The 25,422-nt window shown below is 42.1% G+C and overlaps 1 protein-coding gene across 2 annotated transcripts in view; it reads left to right on the top strand.

Annotated features, from left to right (window-relative positions):
• DOCK11 (dedicator of cytokinesis 11) overlaps positions 1-25,422 on the top strand; it is a 1,108,606-nt gene that overhangs the window by 460,812 nt on the left and 622,372 nt on the right. For both annotated transcript variants that reach the window (XM_069212535.1, XM_069212533.1), the window contains exons 17-21: positions 5,339-5,523; positions 5,616-5,681; positions 8,870-8,962; positions 12,895-13,018; positions 19,065-19,186. In XM_069212535.1, coding sequence (XP_069068636.1) covers positions 5,339-5,523; positions 5,616-5,681; positions 8,870-8,962; positions 12,895-13,018; positions 19,065-19,186 — 590 coding nt within the window. The remainder of the gene's footprint in view (positions 1-5,338; positions 5,524-5,615; positions 5,682-8,869; positions 8,963-12,894; positions 13,019-19,064; positions 19,187-25,422) is intronic.

Raw genomic sequence — 25,422 nt, 5'->3', positions numbered from 1 at the left:
TGTGGCCCACAGGATTTGACCTCTAGCCATGGACCCAAGGTTGCCTCTGAATACATGGCAGTGTTTCAGGAGCATGGCATTGACTCCCAGTCGTCTGTTCGTCACAAACCTCTAACGGCAGACTTAGCTATTCCCAACCCCTTGGGTGGTCTGCCCATAAGCTTGCGCAGCCTGGCACTGTGACCCCCCCCCCAGGATCCTTGCTTATTACCCAAACATTAACAGCAGCTTTGGCAACTCTCCCATTTTAATGAATAGTAAGGTAAGATGTCAGGGCATTTTACCCTTCTTATGATGTAATCTTGCTCAGTAAGAGAAGAACCACAGGTTTAGACATTTGGTGTACAGGCAAAGCTAACGTATTTGGGATTATGACTGTGCTCCTCTAATAGAATCCCCTTAAAACATAAAAATACAACAGTGATGTTGAGCCATGCCTGTTCTGGAAAAGCCGGCCTCTGATCGGTGCATAGAGCTCCTCATTTGGTAAATGGATTGTTGACAAGTGTACTGTGGTGCCAGACAATTGTGGTCAATGTCATCTTACATAAATATTTGTCTTGAATAGTGTTTACAAAAATATTGTTCCTATGTACTTAGTAAAGGAAAATCTATACCCAATGGGACAGTATTTTTACAAACGATATTTAGGCCATAAAATTGATGTCAGGCAATATTTTTGCCTTTGATATGCTGAAAGATAACCAAAGATGAAGGCTACCTCCATCACCCTTATTGTACCGTGTCTTCATTGGGCACCTGGGCTTTATTACCTACAGGGCACACTTTCCCAGTTTACACCACAGTGCACCTTAAAGCAGGTGTGCCGGGTGCAAACAGGGAAAGTGTGCCCTATTAGGAAGAATGTGCTGTCCTCATAGCAGCCGCAGACCTGTGCCGCCCTCAGGACAGCGCATTCAGGAGAATTACGAAGCAGCTGTTTCAAAGCTGAACCTAGTTTCTCTGTGCAGGTGGCAAGCTGTCTGCAATTTTCAGAGGGATTTAAGATCCCCTTGCAGGTGGGTGCAGAGAGTCAATGCACCCGCCTCTAAAGGTTTGTCTGAGGGGTCCATGGAACCCTTGTTCATTCCTCCTGAGGGCTGCCTTTAGAAGGCCACCTTTTTTGTGGCACACTTTGAGTGCATCTTCTAAAGTCATGTTTGCCTCTGTGCTCATGTCGGTAATGTGGAGCCGAGGGAGATTCCCTCATTTTCATGGGGACACTCTGTGTAATATGGCCCCTGGTGCTCAATGTATTTGTTTGTATTTGACCTGTCAGTCTTGTAGTGGTCTTTCCCCAAGCTTTTTGCCTTCCTCCACCATTTTTGCTGATCTACTTTTTACTTGCCTTAGAGCTAACCAGTGCTAAAGTTCATGTGCTCACTCCTTAAAACATGGTAACATGATAATCCCCAATTGGGATACTTAATGTATTTGTAAGTCCCTAGTAGAATGACATTACATGTGCCCAGGGCCTGCAAATTAAATATTACTAGTGGGCCTGCACCATCTGCCCACTTAAGTAACCCTTTAAGCATGTCTCAGGCCTGCCATTGCAGCCTGTGTGTGCAGTTTTAAACTGCTATTTCGACCCGGCAAAATAAACCTTTTTGCCAGGGCCAAACCTTCCTTTTTAAAACATATGTCGCTCAGAGTGGAGGCCCTGGACAGCCAAAGGGCAGGGTGCAGTGTGTTTAAAAGGTGGACCTGTAATTTTAAGTTTAGATGTCCTTGTAGTGAAAACCCTTAAATGTATCTACTGCAAGGCCTACCTCCCCCATAGACTAATATTGGAGTTACTTTTTTACGTTTAATAAGCTGTGATTTCCAAATGGGAGAAGGTGATCAGTTCATGATTGGTGTCTTTGGAATTGTGAAGAAAACGAGTTATGATGAAGTTGGATTTTAAATAACAATTTTGAAAATGCGACTTTTAGAAAGTTATCATTTTCCTTCCTTAACCATTTAGTGCCTGCAGCCTGTACCTGGGTCATGGTGTAGCTGACAGTTGAGCTTTGTGTATTCCTCCTAGGCAGCCACACACAATATGAATCTTAGGTGTGCCTGGGTGGGACACAAATTGCAGGTTTGGAGACAGGAGATGGACACAGCCCCACTAACACTTGAATAGGCTGTGTCCTGCCTCCACTGAAAGGGCTGCATACCTCCTGTGGGTAGTCTTGAGCCAGGACAAGGAGGCAGGACAACTGGCAACTCCAAAAGGACACCTCTACAGGCTTCTTCCCCTCTTCACAAGCGCAACTGGGTATAAATAGTGGACCCCAGACACCAACACATCAGTACAGCCTCAGAGACACAACATCCAACAACCGTGGAACTGTACCTAGACTCTGCCCTCTTTGAGTCTACCCTGCCAAGTGGTGCCTCCCAAGTCCTGGACCCTTGGATGTGGGCCTAAGATACTCTGCCAGCTTCTGGGGACCCAGTGGAACCTACTCCTTTGCTAAGCGACCAACCCCTACAAGAACCGAAGCATCACTGTTACTGTGTCGATCAGAACTGCCTCAAAATCTTGCATTGCATCACAGCCGTCACTGCATCAAAACTGCAGCTGCGCTGCACATTCTCAGGACAGGCCCTCACATCCCTCACCAATGGCCGCCTCAATGACAACGTCAGAATCCGCATTGCAACCTCACAGCTCCTTGGAACCAACGCATCGCCTCCACTGTGCAACACATCCTCAACAACAGACTTCACATTGCAAGCCGTCATTGACTGGGTCCTCGATTGCCACTTCTCAGAACCGATGCATTACATTGGCTGCAGGACGCATCTTCGATGCTGGTCCTTGCAACACGCCGCAAACCAGAATTTAAGGTACTCTGTTCAGCTCGCCTGACTTGTTCCTTGTAGCTGGCCCATGCTCCATTACAGATGACCTGAACTAGTGACTTTGCCCCGGTCTGGCACAACAAGAAATCCACAGTTGACACTTTACGCCTTTTGGCGGTATTTTAATAAAATCTTTAAAATTGAACATCTCCAGTTCTAATAATTGGATTTTTATTGTTTTGGTCTTCTATTTTTCTAAATCTGTTGTGAGTCCATTTGATGGTATTTCCATTGTATTGCTGTTTGAAGTATTGCAGAAATACTTTACACATTGCTTCTGAGTTACGCCTGACTACCTGAGGGTTGAGCAAGGATAATTTAGGGTTTGTTCGTGACTTCACCCTGAGCAGAATTATGGTTCGTGCTTGAAAAGGGTTTCAACCCCTCCCTAACCAGTAACTCAATTTCTTACAACCTGATTCTGGGTCAGGGTTTTGTTAGCTGCAGAGGAGCTACCTCACTGTGCTTAGGTCACTGGGTATGCACCATTATACCTCTACATCCATCTATTAGGCTGGGGCACTTAGCCATGGGTCATATTAATATATTGCATGTTGCAATGGTCTCCTCTTGTCTTATGCACAAGATATAGGGATGGAGAATATCTTCTCTTGGTCAGCATGATTACCAGATGGCCCAGAAATTGTCCATGACCAGATTTCAGTGGCTCAGCAGGATGGGCTGAAAGGTAAGACACTGTTGGTTGAGTATTGTAAGATGCTAACTGATATGGTGTGAGACCAGGAGCCCTGGACTTCTCCCTGAGATGCTTCAGAGACGTCTTGACCATCAGATTGGAAGCCCCAACTCAATTGACTCTTTGGCTGGTGGTTATAGTTGCCCTGAGCAGCTGCTTATTAAATCTACGTGGACAGCCTGGTCACTAACTTTTGGACAAGATATCTTGAGGGTCCACCAAAGCAGCTAATATTTCTGTCCTTATAGGTTCCACAAACACCAACATTCAAAGAAAAATGTCTTTCTAAGAAATTCCAAAGGGTGCAGGAGTTTACCCCTTCCAAACAACCTAGGTGTGTTCTCCAAGAAGGCAGAAGACACCGTTAAACAACAAGGACTGACTCACTTGGGCTGGCAATTGCAGTGCAGAGGTGTGTCGTGCTGGAGGACAAGACTGGACTGGCCTTGGGCTCCATGATGCTGCAGGAACCTTCAGGTTTGCTGCACTTGGACCAATTGTCTTGGAGCTGTTGGGCTCAAAAGGGGTCAGGATGAACTAAGTGTTGCAGGAGATGAAACCATCAGGCTTACCACTGGAAGGAGTTGGCAAAACAACCCACATTGAGTCCCTTGGAGCTAGACTCTAGGATGGTTTACCCAGAAGTTAGTTAGCCTCCTTAGGCTAACTCCTCAGGCCAGCAGTGGCTTACATGCTCCTCCCATTCAACAACGCTGCATGGGACTTTTGGTTACAGCTCAAAGAGACTGCCACGTATATCCAGGGTGAAACCCTTTGTCCCTGCAGAATTGGGCTTCATCCGCACCCACGGGTGTTCCACTGGACTCTGCAGAGTTCCAGAAGGTCTGCAGGGCCCCACTAGCACGTCTGAGGTAGAAAGCTCAGATGAGTCCGCCAGTTAGTCCTCTAGGAAGCCTGCATGCACAGCTTGAGCATGGCTGCTGGAAAGGGCTCCTGGTTTTTGCCACAAGACTCCTTCCTTACTTATAGAAATGATTTAAGTTTTAGAACCTTGTTGAAAGGTCCAGTGCTCTTCCGAAGTGGCATGTTTGAAAAAGACCCCAGTTAGACCTCCAAGAAGCTTGCATGGACAGCTTGGACATGTCAGCCAAATGGGCCTAATGTTTACTCTACCTCCTAATACAAAATAGTCTAAGACGTACTTTGCTCCATTAAAGGGAAATAAATACCCGCCTTGCAACTAAAGCCACATCTTTGTTCTTTTTGTGTATGTTTGCTATGTTTTCAAGACAAGAAGCTTAATATCAAGGTCATTACGTGTCTTACCAGGAATCATTGTAAGGTGCAAAACATCCTACCTTAAATTAAAAAGAAGAAAGGTAGGTATACTTCTGAGTTTTTAGTCCATTCTTGAAGTAACTGCTCCAGTAGGAAAAAAAGTAAGGTGAACATGAATTGGCATGAACTGTGTAACAAAGCAATTTCATGAGAAAAATGAATGATTACTTCTACCTTGCTTAAATTATCTTTAATTATGGTTTCTCCATTAGTTGGCAACATTACACCATCTGGATATAAATGTCACCTTTGTTAATTCCTGAATACAGCAGCCAACAAGGGAAAATGATTCGCTAACTTTTGATGATGAAATATGTAAACTATGGAGCAGCTAGTTAATGTTTTGTACAGAAAAAAACATGAAATCGGTATTTACACAAAAAAAGCTATTGCCAGGAGTCAAATTGATTACAGGGGTCTTGATTATAACATATTAGGTTAGCCTATGAAAGTACCTCATAATGAATATCATTTTTTAATATCCAGATTCTTTAACTTCATCGTACGTGCCTATAAAGCCCTTTGAAAATAATGCAGAAACCCTTGCAGTTGAAGTCGAAGAGTTTGTACCGGAGGCAACAAAATATTGCTACCCATTCACTGTTTACAAGAACCACCTGTATGTCTATCCCATGCATTTAAAATATGACAACCAAAAAACATTTGCCAAGGTAAGAATACCAGGAAATTGGAGCAATGTAATATATACAATGTTATGGGAGCTGCCTGCCACGTTACATGAATTTCTGTTGTTTCCCTTCAGGCAAGAAACATTGCTGTCTGTGTAGAATTCAGGGACTCCGATGAGAATGAGGCACGCGCTTTAAAGGTTTGGCATTCTTTATGTGTTGTTAATCTTATATATTCCAGTGGGACAATCAACAAAGCCACCATCTATCCATGGCTCCGGGACATTTACCACCAACTATCCATAATCTGACTTTTTAAGTATTTATCTGGGGCAACTGGAACACTCCTTTGTGGCTGTACTGCAGGCTGGAAGGCATACCCTAACAACTTTTTAATACACTTATTTTGTTTATTTATGTAAAGTGCTGGATACCACCTTGTTGCATTGTTCTCCCACAAAGGTTCATGACGGCCCCATCTATGGCATCTTTTCAGGATTTCTATGTATGATAAATGTAAATACAATTGCTCTAAGTGGAACCCTTTTACATGATAGGTAGAAATTGTGAAATATCTGGCATGGATCCAACTTTCCTTGTCCTACATTGGATGTTACACTCTTCCTACTTCTGGCATTATATATGTTAGTGCATTATCATGTAGACATTCTGTTAATTTGCTCTGCTTTTTTAATGATAAACGTTTTCAGAAATCACTATTGCAATGCGTGTTGGGTCTGTGACAAGCTGGGTGAGTCCAATGTTGTCCAGGCTTTTGAGGGGGGCTGTGGAGAAGGGGGCAATTCTGCCCTCTAAGAGGAAATTAAGATTGCCCAGTAGTATGAAGTCCCTGGAGGTAATGTTGAAGGGGGTTATAAAGTCCAAGATGAGGCTGCTGAAGTTGTTTCACAGTCGTGGTGGTCATTATGCAAGGGTTCCCTTTAGAGTGAGGCTGATGCTGATTTGCAGTTTGAAGTACCTCAATCAACCAATCAATCAGTCTGTCAGTAGATTTGTAGAGCGTTTCTTGTCCAGTAACCAGGCACTGGCAAGGGCGAGTTGATTAGTGCAAAGCCAGGTCTTCAGGGTCTTTTAGAGCTCCAGAAGAGACAGGGAGGCCTGGAGATTAAGGAGTAGATTGTTCCATGTGTTTGCTGCCAGGTAGGAGATGGGGTGACCTACGCACCTGCTGCGTCAGATGAGGGAGATGAGGGTTATTGGCTGATGGAAATGTAGGTGGTCCAAGTAGGTTCATGAAGGGTCTAATATAGCATAAAAGAATACAGTATCAGAAAGTCATTGCATATTAGGCAAGAATATGAGGCAACAAAAGATACAGAAGGATCAGATAGAGATTTTACCCAGAAAGTGAGCCAACAGAAGCGAATGTGTTAATAATCGAAATTGCCAAATTATGGGAAATAGACTGGTCCCAGATTTGTAATTATGATTGGATACTAAGGGAAATGTTCCAACTTTCCAGTGTGTGACAATAAGGGAAACCATCCCCCATCTAGAGACTGATGAAGCCCTCCCCTGACAGTTGCAGGTTAAGTACAAAGAGTTTAGATGCATGAAGAGGTAAGGTACATTAAGTAAACATGAGTTACCAGTGAACAAGGGGTATAAAGGGAATATCCTTACACCAATAATGTACACTGTGTGCAGTGTTTTCATTCACTATGTGTGATTCACATTGGGTGTTGAGTTAACACTAATGGATACCGTATGACATACAAACCTACCTGGGCAACCTCCCTTTGTCATCTAATCTTCAGGAGACGCTTAGAGGACACATGTAGGATTTAGTCTTACCTTATGCATACTAGAAATAACAGGCACGCAATAGACAGTAGGAAGCAGAATACATTTTGCCTTGAAGAAGGCTGGAGGACCCATGCTTTCAGAACTAAGTTTCCTAGCAAGTACCTCTACGACAGCCGAAACATGTTGGGAATTTGAAAAGGGTATAGGGATCCATCATAGATCCACTAAACACCCAGGTGCCCCATTGTATAGAAGGGAGCAAACTGGTTTTAATCCTACCCAATATCATCCTGAATAAAGATAATCCTTTGATTGATATTGAGATAGTTTTAACTTTAAAGTTTTTTTTTACCACAATGGTACCCTACTGACCAGTAGGCAATTTATCTAGATCTCAATACTCCTGGAGGAGCTAGTTCTCCCATGGAGTTACGGTTGAGACCGTCAGGTCAGTATCATCTGAACCCGGTGGGTTGGACTAGCCAATGATGAAGCGTGCCACAGGTAAGTGGGGGAGGCTTTTCCATTAATAAAGGAAATGCCCCCTAAAGAAGGGGAATACTCATAGTAGCGCAGTAGGCATCAACTAAGTATACAATAGTTAATAAAGCTCCTGCCCCATTTTCATGAGTAGCTGTTTTGAACATTACAGTCTAATGCCAAAAGTTTATTTCTGAAAAAGGTTTATATGATAATTTTATATGTTTTTATAATCTCTTCTTATTACAATTATGACCATGATTCAGGTCAATTTAACATCCTTATTACACGATGACCATTTGAACACTCTTTATATGTTTGTGTAACCCTTCTAGTTTATTTCGCCTCTGTGGCTGTCTTGTGTTTTTTTAGGTGAATTGTGTTAGCCAGCCAGCAACTCTGATGGTAGAGTGGTGAAAGTGGTATTCCATTGGAATTAGCATGGCAGACTTAAATTAGGATGCTAAATGGCAACATTTACATTTTTTGCTGCAGACAGAGGAAGAAGGAAAATGGAAGTGCTATAGTTATATGCAGGGCCACTGGAATTATATGGCAGGAAAAGATGAAATTATGAGACAGGGTTGATCAATTTAAAGTCCAGTTATGAATTTACAGTGCCAATAGTTCTAACTCAAGTAAATACAAGACCTATTGCATAGCAAATGCTTATTGTATTTTCCTGTTCAATTTACAATGAATGCATGCCCCTAATGCTAAATGTAGATACAAGTTATTGACAGGGTTAATTGCTCATGAGTAGGTAAGGCAGTTTGGGAGTCTGCAAGGAGACAGCTCAAATCAGAAATATTTTGATGTAAGTAGGTGCGACTCCTTTACCAGTGAAGTCCAGGAGTAAGCTTGGACCTCTCCAGGAGTAAGTTAGAGCAAAATCTTTATGAACTCCACCTACCTACTGAATCATGTCCGCAGAACAATGTAGGGACCTTGCTGAAGGCCAATAAGTTATTTAATTGCAGTACGCCCTGAACAACACTCTAAGTAACACTGTTAACTAAACTAAAAATTCACTACAAACGTATATTTCTTTTCTGCCCAGTCACACTGTCATTCATTTTGAATGTGTCAACTTCTGTGTATTTGAAGGTGTCAACTTCTGTGTATTTGTGCTTCTTTTCAGTGTATTTATGGCAAAGCAGGAGGACCCATTTTTACGTCAAGTGCATACGCTGTCGTCCTACATCATAACCAAAATCCAGAATTCTACGATGAGGTACAGCCATATTGACAAAGGCCCTGATTTTGATCCTAGTCCTATGGAGTGTGTGAATGAGAGAGGAATTAATTGCACTTCAAGAGCTTTAGCATATTTTAATACTGGTTCAGCAGTGCTGTTGTTAGTATGGGTGGTAATTGTGAATAATGAGATGCTGTGCTTGTCTGAAACCAACAACATCCATTATTACTGAGCAAATCCCACTAAATGCAGCAAGGTGGAGTGGAATTTAGACTGGAGTGCTATTGTACAACCACTTCTCCATAAACTACACTCATAGGCAGATGGGTATACCTGGGCAGCTCTGCGTGCATTTAGCCAACTGGATTCACATTTATATGATGCATTTTTTGTAGCTGTGTTCACTTCACCAATCCCTGAGTGTCCACGTGCGCATACTTATGCCTAGGAGTTTTAGTGAGGTGAAAATGGCCCACATAAGCCATTGCCTCAATATTGTGGGTAGACCTATATGTATGAGATCTGAAAAGGTTCTGTACTTTTACACCATTCTCAGTGGCCTACTTTTTTAGCAGTAAAATTGGACACTGCTGCAATTTTACCACTGAACTTTACCTTGTGCAATTCATTTGTGCACTATTTACAATGCAAAGATTGTGTTCAGTATTTTAGGAATTAAAACGCATATGGAAGTTGCATTACTTTAACAATTCATTAAAATAGCATGGACCTTTAAATGTTGGGCAGCGTGCAAGTGTGCTGTAAATAGAGTACAAAGGCTTAAACAAATATGCACTAAATCCCTTAGACTCTGAGTTTGCTTTTATATTAAGTGAGCTTGCTTAGAAGCCACATTTGTACTGGCTGCTTCTTATAAATTATATTTTCATTGGCATTCGCAGACCTCCTTAGCAATAATTTTGGTATAGTCCATTTTTTATTTATTACTAGATTGAATTGATTAGTGTAGTTCTCTGCAAAACACATAAAGGCCACTTAAATGCAAGGATCTGCATGACTTATAATGGCCACTTCATTGTAAGGATCTTTATAGCCCTGTAATGTGAATAGTAAAAAGCATTTAAAATCCTACTCACAAAGCACTGGCTATGTGAGTTGGAAAGGTGCTCCTGCAGGCTTACCGTGTGTTTGGAGCAAATGGCAAGTTTCATGGTATTCTCAGAGAATACTTCTGAACATCTACACCAGATGAAGAGTTCCATGAGTATGCCTATATATGTTTGGTTGTTGAATATCTGTGTGCCTTAATATGATCGAAACATGTATTTGTGCACTGAATTATTTTGTCTTCATGGGGAAACCATATTTCCTTTGTGGAGAAATTCTTTCCCCTACACACTCATTAAAAGTGGAGATTTTCCCATATAAGTAACTTCCTTCCTGCTGGTAGTAACCACTTGTACAACAGAACTCCATCATGTAGACCACTACATCATGGAATATTATATCGCTCACAGCCTTCTTCAAAGGCATGTAACACAATTATAGGATACATTTAAAACAAATAAAAAAACAATTGTATTACTTAATTGCTAAATATAAAATAACACTTCATTACATAAATACAATTGTAGAATAAATTAAATAAATTAACTGTAAATATTAGGCGTTGGTTGTTAAACGACAATAAATATAATTGAATATATTTAAAGGTTAGGGTTAGACAATTAGGTTAAATTATTTAAAAATAAAGTCAGTCTATCTAACAGATGGAGTAAGTTATTAAATTAATTCTCAGTTAATGACGTATTCAAGGTTAGTTTTAGGTTAGCAAATTAATTCTAAAGTAATTAAATATATTTAAAGATAATTTTTTACGATCTCATAATTAAGTAAAAATATACAAAGTTTTAGGTTAGAATATTACATTAAATCAACACTAAATTAATTATATATTTTTAAAGATTACGTTTAAGCATTTACATTCAAAAATAATTATGACGTAAATAAATACTACAAAAAGTTAGGTTTAGGATATTAAATAAGATTCATTATAAATAAGAAAGTATATTTAACATTTAAGATTATGCTATTAAATTAAATTGTTTAAATTCCAAGTATAAGTGTTAGGGCTATGCTAGTGATAATACATTTAAAAAAAGTTAAATTACACCAAAAATGGCATGGCTACAATTACATTGAAGAAGAAAATAATAAATGAATAAAAAAATTAATTCAGGGTGTGCATAGGATCGATGGAACTTGATCAAGTTATTGACAAAAATAAAAGGTACTGATAAAAATAAAACATAGAATACGTCATATATAATACATATAAAACACATATTACTGTAGTGGTTGCAATATACTTGTAGAATGATGTGTAGTGATACAAGGGTTTAGTGAATACCTTAAACCTTCAAGTATGTGGGATTTCACATCAACTCGCACTTGCAGAAATACTCAAGTATACAGAAATGTGATGGATGGGATGCTTGAATTAATTTTGGCCACTGGCGTTCACTCTAGGCTGCATCCTAATCCATGGTTATTCTGTACACCATGTCACCACAGTTTGGACCTAACTATAAGCAAATCAGTCTTGACCCTGCCCCAATAGGGACAGTCCATACCAAATTGCCAAACCAGGGCCTCCTTGAATCAGAACATAGGCAACCCAGGACCGCTTATGGGCTCATCAGCTGGGTAGAGCTTGGTTCCAGTGACACAGTGTACACCGGACCAAAGTCTGGGCTTAGCTGTCCCATTTAGGGTAACACAATAAGTATGCAAAACAGTGACATGGGTCTCGGGCTCACTTTGCCACTGGAACCAAGCTACATATCCATAACAAGAGTGAACCTGGTCCTGGATTGCTTGTGTTCCAGTTCAGGGAGGACCTGGCCTTGCAGTTCAGGCTGGATGGTTCCTATGACGAAAAGGGCTGATTTGCATATGTCGGGGTCCAAACTGGTGGCATGGTGGGTGAAAAATGATGAATTGAGATCAAAGTTTTTTTATTTATTCATTTAAATATTTCATATGCTCGATTCACTATCGTTTTGAAAAGAAATATTGCACTCTTTTTTGTGCCACAATTTCTGTACTATCACTATATATTCCTGCTGTGTACATGGCACGTATAGGAAGACTGGTTTATGATCACCCATTTACTCTGATTTGGCACAACGCATTGCCCTACTAGAGTTTCTAAAATGTTAATGATGAGTGTTGACTTGTCCCTTTTAAAATTGACATTCCTTATTCGACTACAGAAGCAGAATAGTTTTAAAAAGAAGCACGAGTGATGAAACGAGGTGTCCTTAAATTTTAGATATACTGTTGAGCGCAAATTTGGGATTTGCATTTTAGTATACTTGTGAACATGGAGATTTTGTGCGCCCAGAAGTTCGGACATTTCCTGATTTCCATATGTTCTACATTTTAATGTTATGCAGATCTTCTTCCTTCTTCCCATCAATCTTTACATAAACTTAAGAACTTGGAGGCTACCCAAACGTTCTTAGCAGTGCTTTAAAAAACATTAAATAAATACAAATATGAATAAATTACTAAAATATGTTTACATTTTTAAATTTGTGCTAAAAAATAGAAAGAGAAGATGTGTCTTTTTCACATTGGCAGTTCATTACATTTAGCAGCCTGCAAGCATGTGGTTATGATGCGATCATTCATAACACAAATGTCTAAAGAACAGGAGCTGAAAATGGAAATGAGAGACCACATCTAGCCATACAAGCTCTTTGGTAACATAGCGACATTCCATGCCTGTCATGAGTGTTTTTAAGATGCTATATTTCTCCTACATTTATCCTCCAATACTTTGAAATCTATCCAATGGAGATAACTATATTCCAAATAATAAATGCACACATTTCTGCAACAGTTCCCAGCTGGCTTAATTTTGAATGATTGATCATTACGTTAAAGTTTCTGTCGTCCTTTTCATAGAAAAAAATAATATGAATGTTGTTATACCATTTCAGATAAAAATTGAGCTTCCCATTCATCTTCATACAAGACATCATCTGCTGTTCAGCTTCTACCATATCAGCTGTGACATTAACACAAAAGGGACAACAAAGAAGCACGAGACAGTTGAAACGCCAGGTATGATTTTTAGTAGGTTTCTCTGGGAGCACCATGATTATGGTGTTGATCATATTGGAGGTCTTGATAACAAACTAAGAGACCCATTCACAAATATTTTCCTTTGACTTACTCTTGTGGCACTTCTGAATTACTCCTTAATTGCAGGAGCAAATCTGGAACAGTCCAGGATTACTCCCACAGTAAAGTGGTAAGCCAGAAGTAGTGGTTGCTCCTCCAGGACTATTGAGGGAAGAGACTTGCACTAACATCTACTGTTTGAATGCAGCTAATTGATTACATGCTAGAAAACATAGGTGGCAGTAGGTTAGTGCTAAAAATGTGCACATACTAGCTTTACATTGAACGAGAGCGTGTCAGAATATCCTTCGTCTAATATTGTACAGTAGAAAACGTGCTGCGTACATAACTATTATGATCCAAATTTGAAGGCATGGGATAAGCCATCTATACCTTTTCAATTAATTGTCACTGCACAATGAAGCATGTTTAGTAGAGGTGAACAGGATGCCACAAATACATTTGACCTGGAACAAAGTACAGTCAACCAACACTATGGTGTATTATTATGGAGAAGTATCAAGAACGTGTAATTGCCCAGACAGCATGATAAACTGATCTATCTGTTATGGGACAATATGCGGTGAGCTACTCACTGAAAGGTATTGCTCACTGCAGTAGTACTAACAACCACAAGGACAGGATGAAGGCCACAGAAATTACCATCAAAAATGAGATTTTAGTGCATCAGTGTGATTATATGAGTCGTCAGTGATGGATTACATTTTTGTGGCAGTGCCGTTAATTTATTGTAGGGTAGGGAATGTAAACAAAAGTTACACTACTATGTGGAAATATACAGACATTGTGAAATGAAGCATTGAGGCTGGTTGGAAATCGCTAGCAGTCAGAAGGAGGAATAGATACAGAGAAAAAAAGTGGGTCACAAATAATACAACATTTACAACATTACAAATCATAGCTGAGCTTAGTTGCATTCAACATTGCATCTGTAGGCACACACGACTGATCTCAGATTCAAACAATCAGAGAGTTGCACCTTTCCAACTATCAACATTGGCAGTAGTTTCACACCAAATGTGTGCTCTTAGTTTTGGTGCTATGCAGGCAGGAATAAATTGGGTGTCAGAAACAATCCACCTCTACCATATTTCTGTGAGCTAAAACAGAAGGAATTCTCCGCCTGGGAAAATACATTAACCATAAGCATATCAAACTAGTTAGTGTTAGGTGTACGCACATTTATCGATAATCTCTCATAGATGTATATGCATATGAGGCTCCTCCTCATGCTTCACTTAAATATAGCTCGAAGAGAAGGCGCGCTGCGAGGGTAGGATGTAGCTTCACTGGCCTTTGTCTAAGACAAGATGGTGCATAAAACGCGGTTTACAGACTGCACTGACGTGGTATGATAAAGGCGGCTATGCAGTCTGCACTCCTCTGCGGGTCAGAGAGAAGCTGTTGAACAGAGATGACGCTAGAAGGGATGACGAGGGGCTGTTATACAAACTGCACTTTATTTCAATGCGAGGGACGATAGCTGCTCTTCTACAGATTGCACTTCAATAACAAACAAAGAAGGGCTGCAGAACGTAGGCTGCAGAGGATCAAATATAGAAGAGCTGCTATCCAAAGTGCTCTGTGTCAAATAGAGGAGATGCTGGTGTACAGAGCGAGGCTGCTTTAAAGACTACTTCGTGAGGAGATGCTGCGGTACAGATGTGCGGTGCACGTCTGTGCAACAGAGAATGAGAAGAGGCAGACACACACTGCACTTTACCAACTCCAGCCCAGGAGGCGGACTTTGAGGCTGCACTTTAATATGTCATCTTACACAGGAAGAGAGACTGCTGTAGAGCCTGCACTCTAATATACGGCATGAATGTCAGAGTTCACGAGTTCAAGCTGTTAAACGAACTACATATAATCGTATACCAACGAGAGGGGTCTTTGCAGACTGCACTTTGGATAAAAATGTAGTTGCCTCTTCCCTCGAGGTCCTGTGGCTGTAAACATCATCACTACACCACAATTATCCATGTTCCATTTTTTATGGGTTTTCGTTGTCTGCATCACTAGGCCGATGTTCTTCAGCGCATAGCAGTCTCTATTTTAAAGGGCATGTTGTGAAACATAAATACAACCTATAATTTTAAGCACGGCAAAAGAAATAGCACAGCTGGTTTATACTTGCAAAAATATAAGCTCGGCTTTTCAAGTGGACGGTTGTGTAACACAAAATCCTCAACGGTGGGCGTGTGCACATGCTTAGGGATCAGATATACTGCTGAGGCGTACCACGGCCGGGTCTCACAGTGTGAGCGCTGCAAGTGCCAGATTAAGGCCTTGTTTTGGGCTGAGTGTTTTTTCAATAGCTGAGGAGTTGGCACGGTGCTATTTTACTACCTCAGGAGGTAAGTGGCTCAGTGCCATGGAAACATTAAAGCAACGTATTGCTTTGGCCTGGAAATGTAGCAGCATTTGTTAAATTAAAGAATAAAACTTAGTAACATACACAGAGCAACGACACCACACACGCACAATTAACACATAGTAGGGTATGCCACAACAAAACAGCCAATAAACAGCCAATAAACAATACCGCACGACAACTGAAACACAATTCAACAACTTCACATTGCAATAACACCAAACAAAATACTACACAACAAATATGCAAAAAATACATTCATGACACACTTTACCATCTCCAGAAACCTGCCTAATATGGCTGTAAAATGTATCTTCTCCCAGCACAGACTTAACTTACTACTATAGACATGAAAAAGCTCCAGTCAAATATTTTTTGTAGTCCAGCCCACAATGTTTGAACAGGTTTTGCTGTGTCCACAATTGAGGCAGTTTAGTTAATGCGTTTAAATAGAGATTGAGGGAGAGCCAAGTCAAAGTAAGAGATGAGGGTTTGCTTTCCAGGGACATCGAAACATATACATTGTATCTAGAACAAGTTTGCTCACCAATGCCCATCTTTAAGTACCATCCAACTTATCTGATCACCATCAGTCACTCCACCCTCTGTTCATCCTCACTAGAATCAACTGCATCTTTACTCACCATCACTTCACCTCTTTCGAGTCAACATTAATTAGCCTCTCCCTTCCAATATCTCACTGGTCAAGGGGACCCGTAGCACTTTAAAAAAATATCACCTATACTACTTTCCTGATTACTCTTTTATTTGTTGCTCTCGCAGTCTTTTCCTTGCCTATATCTTCTCCATATTTACACTTCTCTGTATGTTCTGTTTCTTTTTATTCTTACCTGTACTTCCTTGCCTTCTCTCCCTTCTTCCCCAAATCCCCACCTGGGTATATAAGTAGAGGTGGGGCCCTGCCATCACACAACGTTTATGGGGAAATAGTTAGACATTTCAAACACCCTAAACCCGTATACCTGGGACGATGGATGTGAGAAACTATTATTTGTTTAGGAATGAGACACAATTTACAGTACAAGCAGCAGCAGTTCGGGTATCTAGCTGCCAGTCAGGACTGCTGATAGCAGTAATGTAAGCTTCCCTGGTATCTGGTATTTCATTCTGGAAACAGCAAACACAAAACGAGATTTCCTAAAAAGTAATTTAAAGCTGACTAAGTTATTTGTAAATAATTATTGAATCAAACAGAAGCAGACAAATACTAATGATTTTACATGCATTTTTATTTAGCTACAAACTCCGTTTACTTACTGAATATCGAAAATTGAATGAATGTTCATTTTGTCCTGAGAAAGTGGTAACATTACTCACACACAAAGCTCATGTCAAAATGAGCAGCAGCATTGCTATTTTCCATCAGGCATAAAATCCATACAAACGCCTACATATGGAATATCAGCTATGCAGAGAGGTATAGTGGATACTTTACAGAAACGCAATGCATGTTGATCATTACCCAAAATACACAACCTAAATAGTGAATAGCAACAGTTACAACTAGAATTTGGAAACAATGGGCATTAACAATTTCAAAACTGTGCCATAGCAGGGAAAAAGAGATGAGTACCAGAAGAAAGTGAAAAAGTCTAAGTGGGCGCAGTGCCAGCTTTCAGAAGAACAGATTTCAGATTTGCACGTCTCCTATAAAAATCTAGTGTTTCCTTTCTGTCCTGACGGTAATCTTGCTTTATTCTTAAATCTCTGTAGTTTTTTCTGCACCATCAAATAAATAAATATTTGATATTACTATTTCTTTTCAGGGCAGTAGGCTCTTTTCATTTAACAATATGCAGAATTTTTCATATTTCCTTTTCCTCCTCCCCCAATTTGCTCAACATTGCAGGATCTATACTAAGAGAGGAGTTGCTCATTTTACATTTACTGTGTTGACCTGTTACCCGAGATGGTATGACTTCAGTTTTCCAAATACTTTACTTGAAGTTAAAGAGACAGCCTGCATGTGTCCTTCATTGACACCTCGTCTGCTTTCCTGTACATACTCCTGTGTGTGAAGTAAGACAGATGGGCATTAAAATGAGTGATTTACCATGTTGTTTTACTACTGTCCCCACATTGCTGGTCACTAACACAATGCAGCTGTCATGCTTGTACATGCCATACATTTAAAAGCAGGAAAATGGCTTTGGGATTTACTTGGCATTTGCCCCCAGCTCTTATTAAGATACCAGGGGTTTCATTTTTTGTCCACTGGACTCTCAGACACAGTGCAGGTTCAAAGACCTCACAGTGTGCACGTCATGTGGATGAGCCAAGAACGAAGCCAGCATGACATGCACATTTGTCTCAGTGGCATTCCTTGCTCATGGTGCAACAAACTTGGTAGGGCCAGACCTGCTTTTATACAATCCTGCTAGCTTGTGGTACGCGACTGCTAACCTGACAAAATAACATTGTACCAGCTTTTAAATATAGATAGGATAATTTTTATCAAGCTCTACAGGTATAAAGCAGTTTGTACCGTCTTGCAGGGGATGAGGCACCACCCAAATCCAAGCCTGATTTTGACAATACCTCACAGGATGCGGTTACTTTATATCTTTATACTTGAATACACCCTGGCGTCTTTACAATATGCCATAACATGGCCAAGTATGCTGGATTACCTGTGAAGGTCTGTCTTGTTTGTAAGACTAGTGATTGGCTAAGATCTAGCTCTAACAAGGCTCTCACAATTATATAGATGCAGGGACGTTGCTGTGCCCTGTTCCTGGAGTGAAAATATGTCACTACCCACAAACAAGGAACATATTTAAGGAGCGCTTGGGTACACTAGAGGGGTCAATCATTAACAGAGGAGTAGAATAATTTAAAAGTTACTTTTCAAAGTCTTTGGCGTCTTAGTATTTCAAGAGGTGGTAATGTCCTAAATGTAGCAATGGAACTGTGAGCTTATTCTCTACACTGGCTTTTTGAAATTTTAGACAGAACGCAATAACTGTGTTGTAGATCCTTCCGCAATAATAGGCTGTGGTATATAAATCACAAAAATAAGGTATATACACAACCTACAGAAAAGAGTGGTTCTTCTGTAATGTGCTAACAATAATGTCACTTACTGTACATCCAAATCACCTCCCCTAAAAATAAGTTCACTATGCTACAATAAAGTGCAAACCTTAGATCCCACCCACATTCTTAGCATGAGTGGTTATGCAACCTAAGCTATGACATGTTTGCTGGTGGTAGTGACCTGCTACAAAGAATACAGGGCTGATTTGGAGATTCGGCTAAGGGAATTGCATGCATCTGTTAACTGCATCACCAATAGACATCTGTAATGCAGCATAATACATGTTTTTACTTGGTGTTTGCAAGCACTTAGAAGAAAAATTAAAAATTTTCAACAGTTGCTGCTTTTATACAATTATCATGTTCGCCAAATCAACATACTGCCTCATTGCTGAGACTGATAATGTGTATGGCCACTTGAGCATATCTCAATGTGATTATATAAAAATACATATTGAAAATGTAGCTTGTGAGAAATGAGATCTTTGAAGCTGCATAGGTGACATAATTCTTATGAATTTTGTATTTGTGCAGTTGGCTATGCCTGGATTCCATTGTTGAGGGATGGCAGAATTGTTTCTTCTGAGCAACAGTTATCAGTTTCGGCCAACCTTCCTCCAGGATACCTGACTTACAACGATCCAGATTCTAAAAAAGTCAGTACATATCTTTGTTTATGGACCATTATCATATTGCAGCATACGCATGCAATACAATGTAAATGTGATTATTCAAATTATGACCAATTAAATTTTTTTATAGAAGAAATGTATTGCTGTTCCTTTTTTGGTACCCTTTTCATTCTCCAAATATATTTGCATTCTCACATTGTGTGTTTTACTGCACTGACAGTAAGTTTAAATGTCATTATTGCATTTCTGAAGGGGCAATCAAAAAATAGTCTAATGCTGTTATGGTATACCAGTTGAGCCTAAGTCCACTATCCCAAAAAAGTGTTTTAAAAAGCCCCAGGTTTTACAGTTCCTTCAAATAATCTTGCTTACCAATTTGCCATGCCCTTCTATCATATTTATCAATAGAAATAGCTCTCAGCTGTGTCAGCCCAGAATTCCGGTTCAGGTAGACATGTTACGTTCTTAGCAGATTACTGTTAATTTTCTGCCCTGCATTTTTCTCCTCAAGCTCTCCTGCCTTCCCAGGAATGCAGCCATAAGACCCAGTTTGCACAGCATTTCAAATGACTTTTACTTCTCAAAAGCCTCTGACTCATAATGAAGAATGTGATGTGGATGTTTATGACAATGATGTTGATAATATTGACAATGACAAATATTATCAAAAAGTCCATCGACAAATTAATACAGCACCTTCCAATCAAAGTGATTGTGACTCACACAGAGTATTGGATGATGACAGTGTAGGACTTGTGTTAAGGACCTCTCCACCTGACAACATTGGTATCCAAATTTCGGTCACTGTAGCTTCAATTAATATTTCAAGATTCAAGGTATTTCCATGAGGATACACCTACCTTCATCCTCAAAGGGGATTTTCTAGCCTCAATCGAGATGAAAAATGCCTTTTTTACCATTCAAGTTCACCATCACCATCAGAAACTCCCATGCTTTCTAAAGGAGAGGCATTTCTGTCAAATCACAACCCTGCAAGGTGGCCTCAAATGTGCACCATTATAATTATGAGCAGTGTTTTGTTCTATTTTGCATGTGATATGGCTCTGTAACATCAGAAAATTGGACTTGTCCACAATATGCCAGACTACAACCTTAGGTGATCAAACTAGGGGTGCTTAAACGTTCCAAATAAAAAAGTAAAATCGCAAACGTTTTTAGATTGATCACACTTATTAGAGCCATACTCCAGAAGGAACAGAATCTTAAATGTTAGGACTATATCAATTACTGCATTAAGGGCCTATGTTGTTTCAGACATCTGAGCCATCTGTACGAGTACACCAATGTTACAGAGTCTGGTCTTACATAGTGGAAGTGGACTGATATATTGACATTAGAGGTTTATCAGGATAAATGAAGAAATGCCTCCCCACAAGCCTTGAATAGTCATAACTCCAAGTGTCCTCCAGCAATATATCTTCACAATTCAACATAAATTGTTCCTCGAATCAAAATTGACTGTGTTTTTCAATTTAGGTACATAAAGTGTACATTATGTATAATGTAATGTTCTTGCTCTACAAATGATTCTAAACAAATATATATGTTTGAGGAGACAGCATATTTATGCAACTTTTTTCAGTGTTTCTAATGCCTTTGATTATGTGGAGAGTGTTGGACCTGGCTTTTTGACAGGGACATCCCCAAACTTTTTGCCTCCTTCCTCCTATTTTTTCTGACCTGTTGTTGTTGGCTTTTGACCTCTGGGCACTTTACCACTGCTAACCAGTGCTAAAGTGCATATGCTCTCTGGGTAAATTGTACTACTGATTGGTTTATCCATGATTGACTATTTAATTTACTTGTAAGTCCCTGGTAGAGTGCACTACATGTGCCTAGGGCAGGTAGATTAAATGCTACTAGTGGGCCTGCAGCACTGGTTGTGCCACCCACCTCAGTAGCCCCTTAACCCTGTCTCAGGCCTGCCATTGCAAGGCCTGTGTGTGCAGTTTCACTGCCACTTCGACTTGGCATTTAAAAGTACTTGCCAAGCCTAGAACTCCCCTTTTACTACATATAAGTCATCCCTAATGTGTGCCCTAGGTAACCCCTAGAGCAGGGTGCGGTGTAGGTAAAAGGCAGGACATGTACCTGTGTAGTTATATGTCCTGGTAGTGTGAAACTCCTAAATTCGTTTTTACACTACTGTGAGGCCTGCTCCTTTCATAGGCTAACATTGGGGCTGCCCTCATACACTGTTGAAGTGGCAGCTGCTGATCTGAAAGGAGCAGGAAGGTCATATTTAGTATGGCCAGAATGGTAATACAAAATCCTGCTGACTGGTGAAGTCGGATTTAATATTACTATTCTAGAAATGCCACTTTTAGAAAGTGAGCATTTCTTTGCACTAAAATCTTGTTGTGCCCTTCAATCCAAGTCTGGCTAGGTTTAGTTGACAGCTCCTTGTGCATTCACTCAGACACACCCCAAACACAGGGTACTCAGCCTCACTTGCATACATCTGCATTTTGAATGGGTCTTCCTGGGCTGGGAGGGTGGAAGGTCTGCCCTCACACAAAGGACTGCCACACCCCCTACTGGGACTCTGGCAGACAGGATTGAGCTGAAAGGGAACTTGGTGCATTTCTTAGAGACTCTTTGAAGTCACCCCCACTTCAAAGGCACAACTTAGTATAAAACAGGGCCTCTGCCCTACCTCATCAGACACTTGCTGGAGAAGAAACCTGAACCAGAAACTACATCCTGCCAAGAAGAACTGCCTGGCTGCTCAAAGGACTCACCTGTCTGCTTTTCTACAAAGGACTGCTGCCTTGCTGTTGGCCTGCTGCCTTGCTGAACTCTTGCCTGGCTGTAAAAGTGCTCTCCAAGGGCTTGGATAGAGCTTGCCTCCTGTTCCCTGAAGTCTCAGGACCAAAAAGACTTCACTCTTCCTCTTGGACGCTCCGTGCGCCGAACTTTTCGACGCACAGCTTGTTCCGCGGCAAGAAAAACGCCGCACACCGACGCTGATCAACGCGACGCCTTCGGGACGACCGAAACTTTGACGCACGGCCTCGCAAGGACAACGCCGCCCGACTTCCCGGGAGAAATCGACGCGACGCCTGCCGTGAGATCAAAACTGTGACGCACGGCCTCGCAAGGACAACGCCGCCCGACTCCGCAGGAGAAATCGACGCGACGCCTGCCGTGAGATCAAAACTTTGACGCACGGCCTCGCAAGGACAACGCCGCCCGACTCCACAGGAGAAATCGACGCGACGCCTGCCGTGAGATCAAAACTTTGACGCACGGCCTCGCAAGGACAACGCCGCCCGACTCCGCAGGAGAAATCGACGCGACGCCTGCCGTGAGATCGAAACTTCAACGCGCAGCCCCGCAGAACGACGCGCAGCCGGAAAACAAGCAGGAAAATCCACGCCCAGACCCGGAACATCTGGTAATCCCCGCGACCCACAGAAAGAGACTGTCCGCGCGCCAGAAACGACGCCCGACTTCCCCGCGTGGAAAATAATGACGCAAGTCTGTGTGTGCTGGGGAGAAATCGACGCACACACCCTTTTTCCACGCACCTCTTCCTTTGTGGCCCTCTGAGGAGATTTTCCACCAGAAACCAGGTACTTTGTGTTTGAAAGAGACTCTGTTTACTTTCTAAAGACTTAAGACACTTTATATCACTTTTCAGTGATATCTTTACAAATTCATATTGCAACTTTGATCGTTTTGACCTGAAGATACCCAGATAAATATTATATATTTTTCTAAATACTGTGTGGTGTATTTTTGTGGTGTTATGCTATGGTGTTGTATGATTTATTGCACAAATGCTTTACAAATTGCCTTCTAAGTTAAGCATGACTGCTCGTGCCAAGCTACCAGAGGGTGAGCACAGGCTGATTTTGGATTGTGTGTGACTTACCCTGACTAGAGTGAGGGTTCTTGCTTGGACAGAGGGCAACCTAACTGCCAACCAAAAACCCCATTTCTAACATTGGTGATCAGCGGTGAGGATAGGACTTGTGTTTGTGCAGTGACATACAGTAGCTAAGTATTTCACTACCTACCCACAGTTGAAGGTCAACTTGATTTTTCATCTTTTTTGGCTCTTGGTTCTCTGATGTCCTCCTGGATATACTATTGATATTTTGGACTTTGGATTTTGGTTTTTGCTGATAAGATCTTATCAAAATGGGATTGTGTACCTACTCATTCTTTGTTCGTACTGACCACATCACTAAGGCTGACCTAAGGAAGCTTTGCAGACAATGGGGCCTTCCTGTAGCAAGGAGATCTACTAAAGCGGAGATGCTCCATCACTACATAGTCTGGGGGGAGGAAAGATGGGCAGAGAGAGAGGCAGCAAGAAACCAAATGACTAAGTACCCCTCAGATGAGGAGGAGGACTACGCACATGAGGAGGAAGACTACTCAGAGTTGGACAGTGACCCAGAAATAGATGAATGGCTCCGAAGTCAAAGGCGACAGGAGCAACAATTAGAGGAGTATCTTGCAGAGGTTGAGGCAAAAAGACTCTTAGCCCTGGAAGGAGAAAAGATTGCAGCTCAAGAGCTGAGCTGTAAAGAGCTGAAACTGGAGGCCGAAAGGGCTGAGTCCAGTTCAGATGGTGGCAGCAAAAATCTTGCATCTAGTACTGCTGAAGAAGGGCACAAGCCCAGAGATGTGGTGCCCAACTTGAAGAAGGGAGTTGACACACCCCAGGCAGTTCAAGGGTATGAGGTAGTTCCCGTTATGCACAGGGTCCCTGAGAAGGATTGGGGAACTGGCACAGGGAGTCATATTCCTACTGGGGGGAGGGACACTTTACTGACTCTAGCAGAGAGTGACAGAGAAAAGGGTTCCCCCCTGGTGGACGTCCTGGATATAGAGTGTAGAGACATCCCAGAAGAGTTTGGGTTGAGTGTCAGGGACAGACAGATACTGTCTCACCAGTCTCAGGAGGGTGAAGTAGAGTGCTTTTCCAAGGTTGAGTTACTGGGTGGTTGGGTGAAGGGTACTGTGGTTAATACATGTGAAGGGCAGAGTGATGTAATTGCTGGAGAGCATATGTCTGGTCCTTATTTTCCAGAGCTACGCCAACACCAGGTGGAGTGTGAGTTCTCTGACCCCAGGGAACTTACAATGGAGGCAGACTTCTGGGTGAGTACCAGAGAGTCTGAAGAGGCATTTGGGGGTGCTCCTGAAGGGAGTGGTCTAGGTGGTTCCCAACCGAGTGTGGTGGGAGAGGATTGTAGTGTCCCAGGTAGGTCCCAGGTCCTAGAGGGTTCCATGAGGGAACACCAGGAGGGAAGCCTAGCCTGTACCGTAGGGCCACCTTTTGAGGGAAGCCCCGCAGTGTCAGAAGAACTTGGGGAGGTGACTGTAGCCAGCATCCCAACAGTTCTGGTGTCTGGCAGTACCCCTCCTAGTGAGGGGGTGCAGAAGTCCAGACATAGGGTTGAGAGGGGGTTGCAGACCCCAGTGGAGGACCTTGAGAGTCAGGGGACAGCTCTGAGAGCAGAGCCCCCCAGGAATGACCCAGGTGAAACCGTTTCTGGTTTGGGGGAAACCCAGACTCTGCCGGATGGGCAGAGGTCGGGAGACCTGCGCCAACCAGACTCTTGTGTGGCCCTTGGGGACGGTGTGTCCCTTGTGGGGGGTGAGAGTGCCCCCCAGGAAGTCCTGGCATGCCAGGCAAAGATTCAACCTCAGGCTGGTGACTCTGGGTTGGATACCCAGGTTCAGAGGTTAAACTCTGACCTGGTGGGAGGTAGATGTGCCTCCCAAGAAGTCCTGCTGTGCCAGGCAATTGTCCAACCTCAGGGTGTTGACTCTGGATTGGATGACCAGGTTCAGAGGTTAAACTCTGACCTGGTGGGGGGTAGGTGTGCCCCCCAGAAAGTCCTGGCGTGCCAGGCAATTGCCCAACCTCAGGGTGGTGACCCTGGGTTGGGGAACCAGGCTCAGAGTTTAAACTCTGACCTGGTGGGAGGTAGGTGTGCCTCCCTGGAAGTCCTGGCCTGCCAGGCAATGGTTCAACCTCAGGGTGGTGACTCTGGGTTGGCTAACCAGGTTCAGGGGATAAGCTCTGACCTGTTGGGGGGTAGGCGTGCCCCCCAGAAAGTCCTGGTGTACCAGGCAGTGGTCCAACCTCAGAGTGCTGACTCTGGGTTGGATAACCGGGTTCAGAGGTTAAACTCTGACCTGGTGGGGGGTAGGTGTGCCCCCCAGAAAGTCCTGGCGTGCCAGGCAATTGTTCAACCTCAGAGTGCTGACTCTGGGTT

The sequence above is a fragment of the Pleurodeles waltl genome, chromosome 2_1 (genome assembly GCF_031143425.1).
Source record: "Pleurodeles waltl isolate 20211129_DDA chromosome 2_1, aPleWal1.hap1.20221129, whole genome shotgun sequence".
NCBI lineage: Eukaryota > Metazoa > Chordata > Amphibia > Caudata > Salamandridae > Pleurodeles > Pleurodeles waltl.
This window is presented reverse-complemented; position numbering and strand designations above follow the sequence as displayed.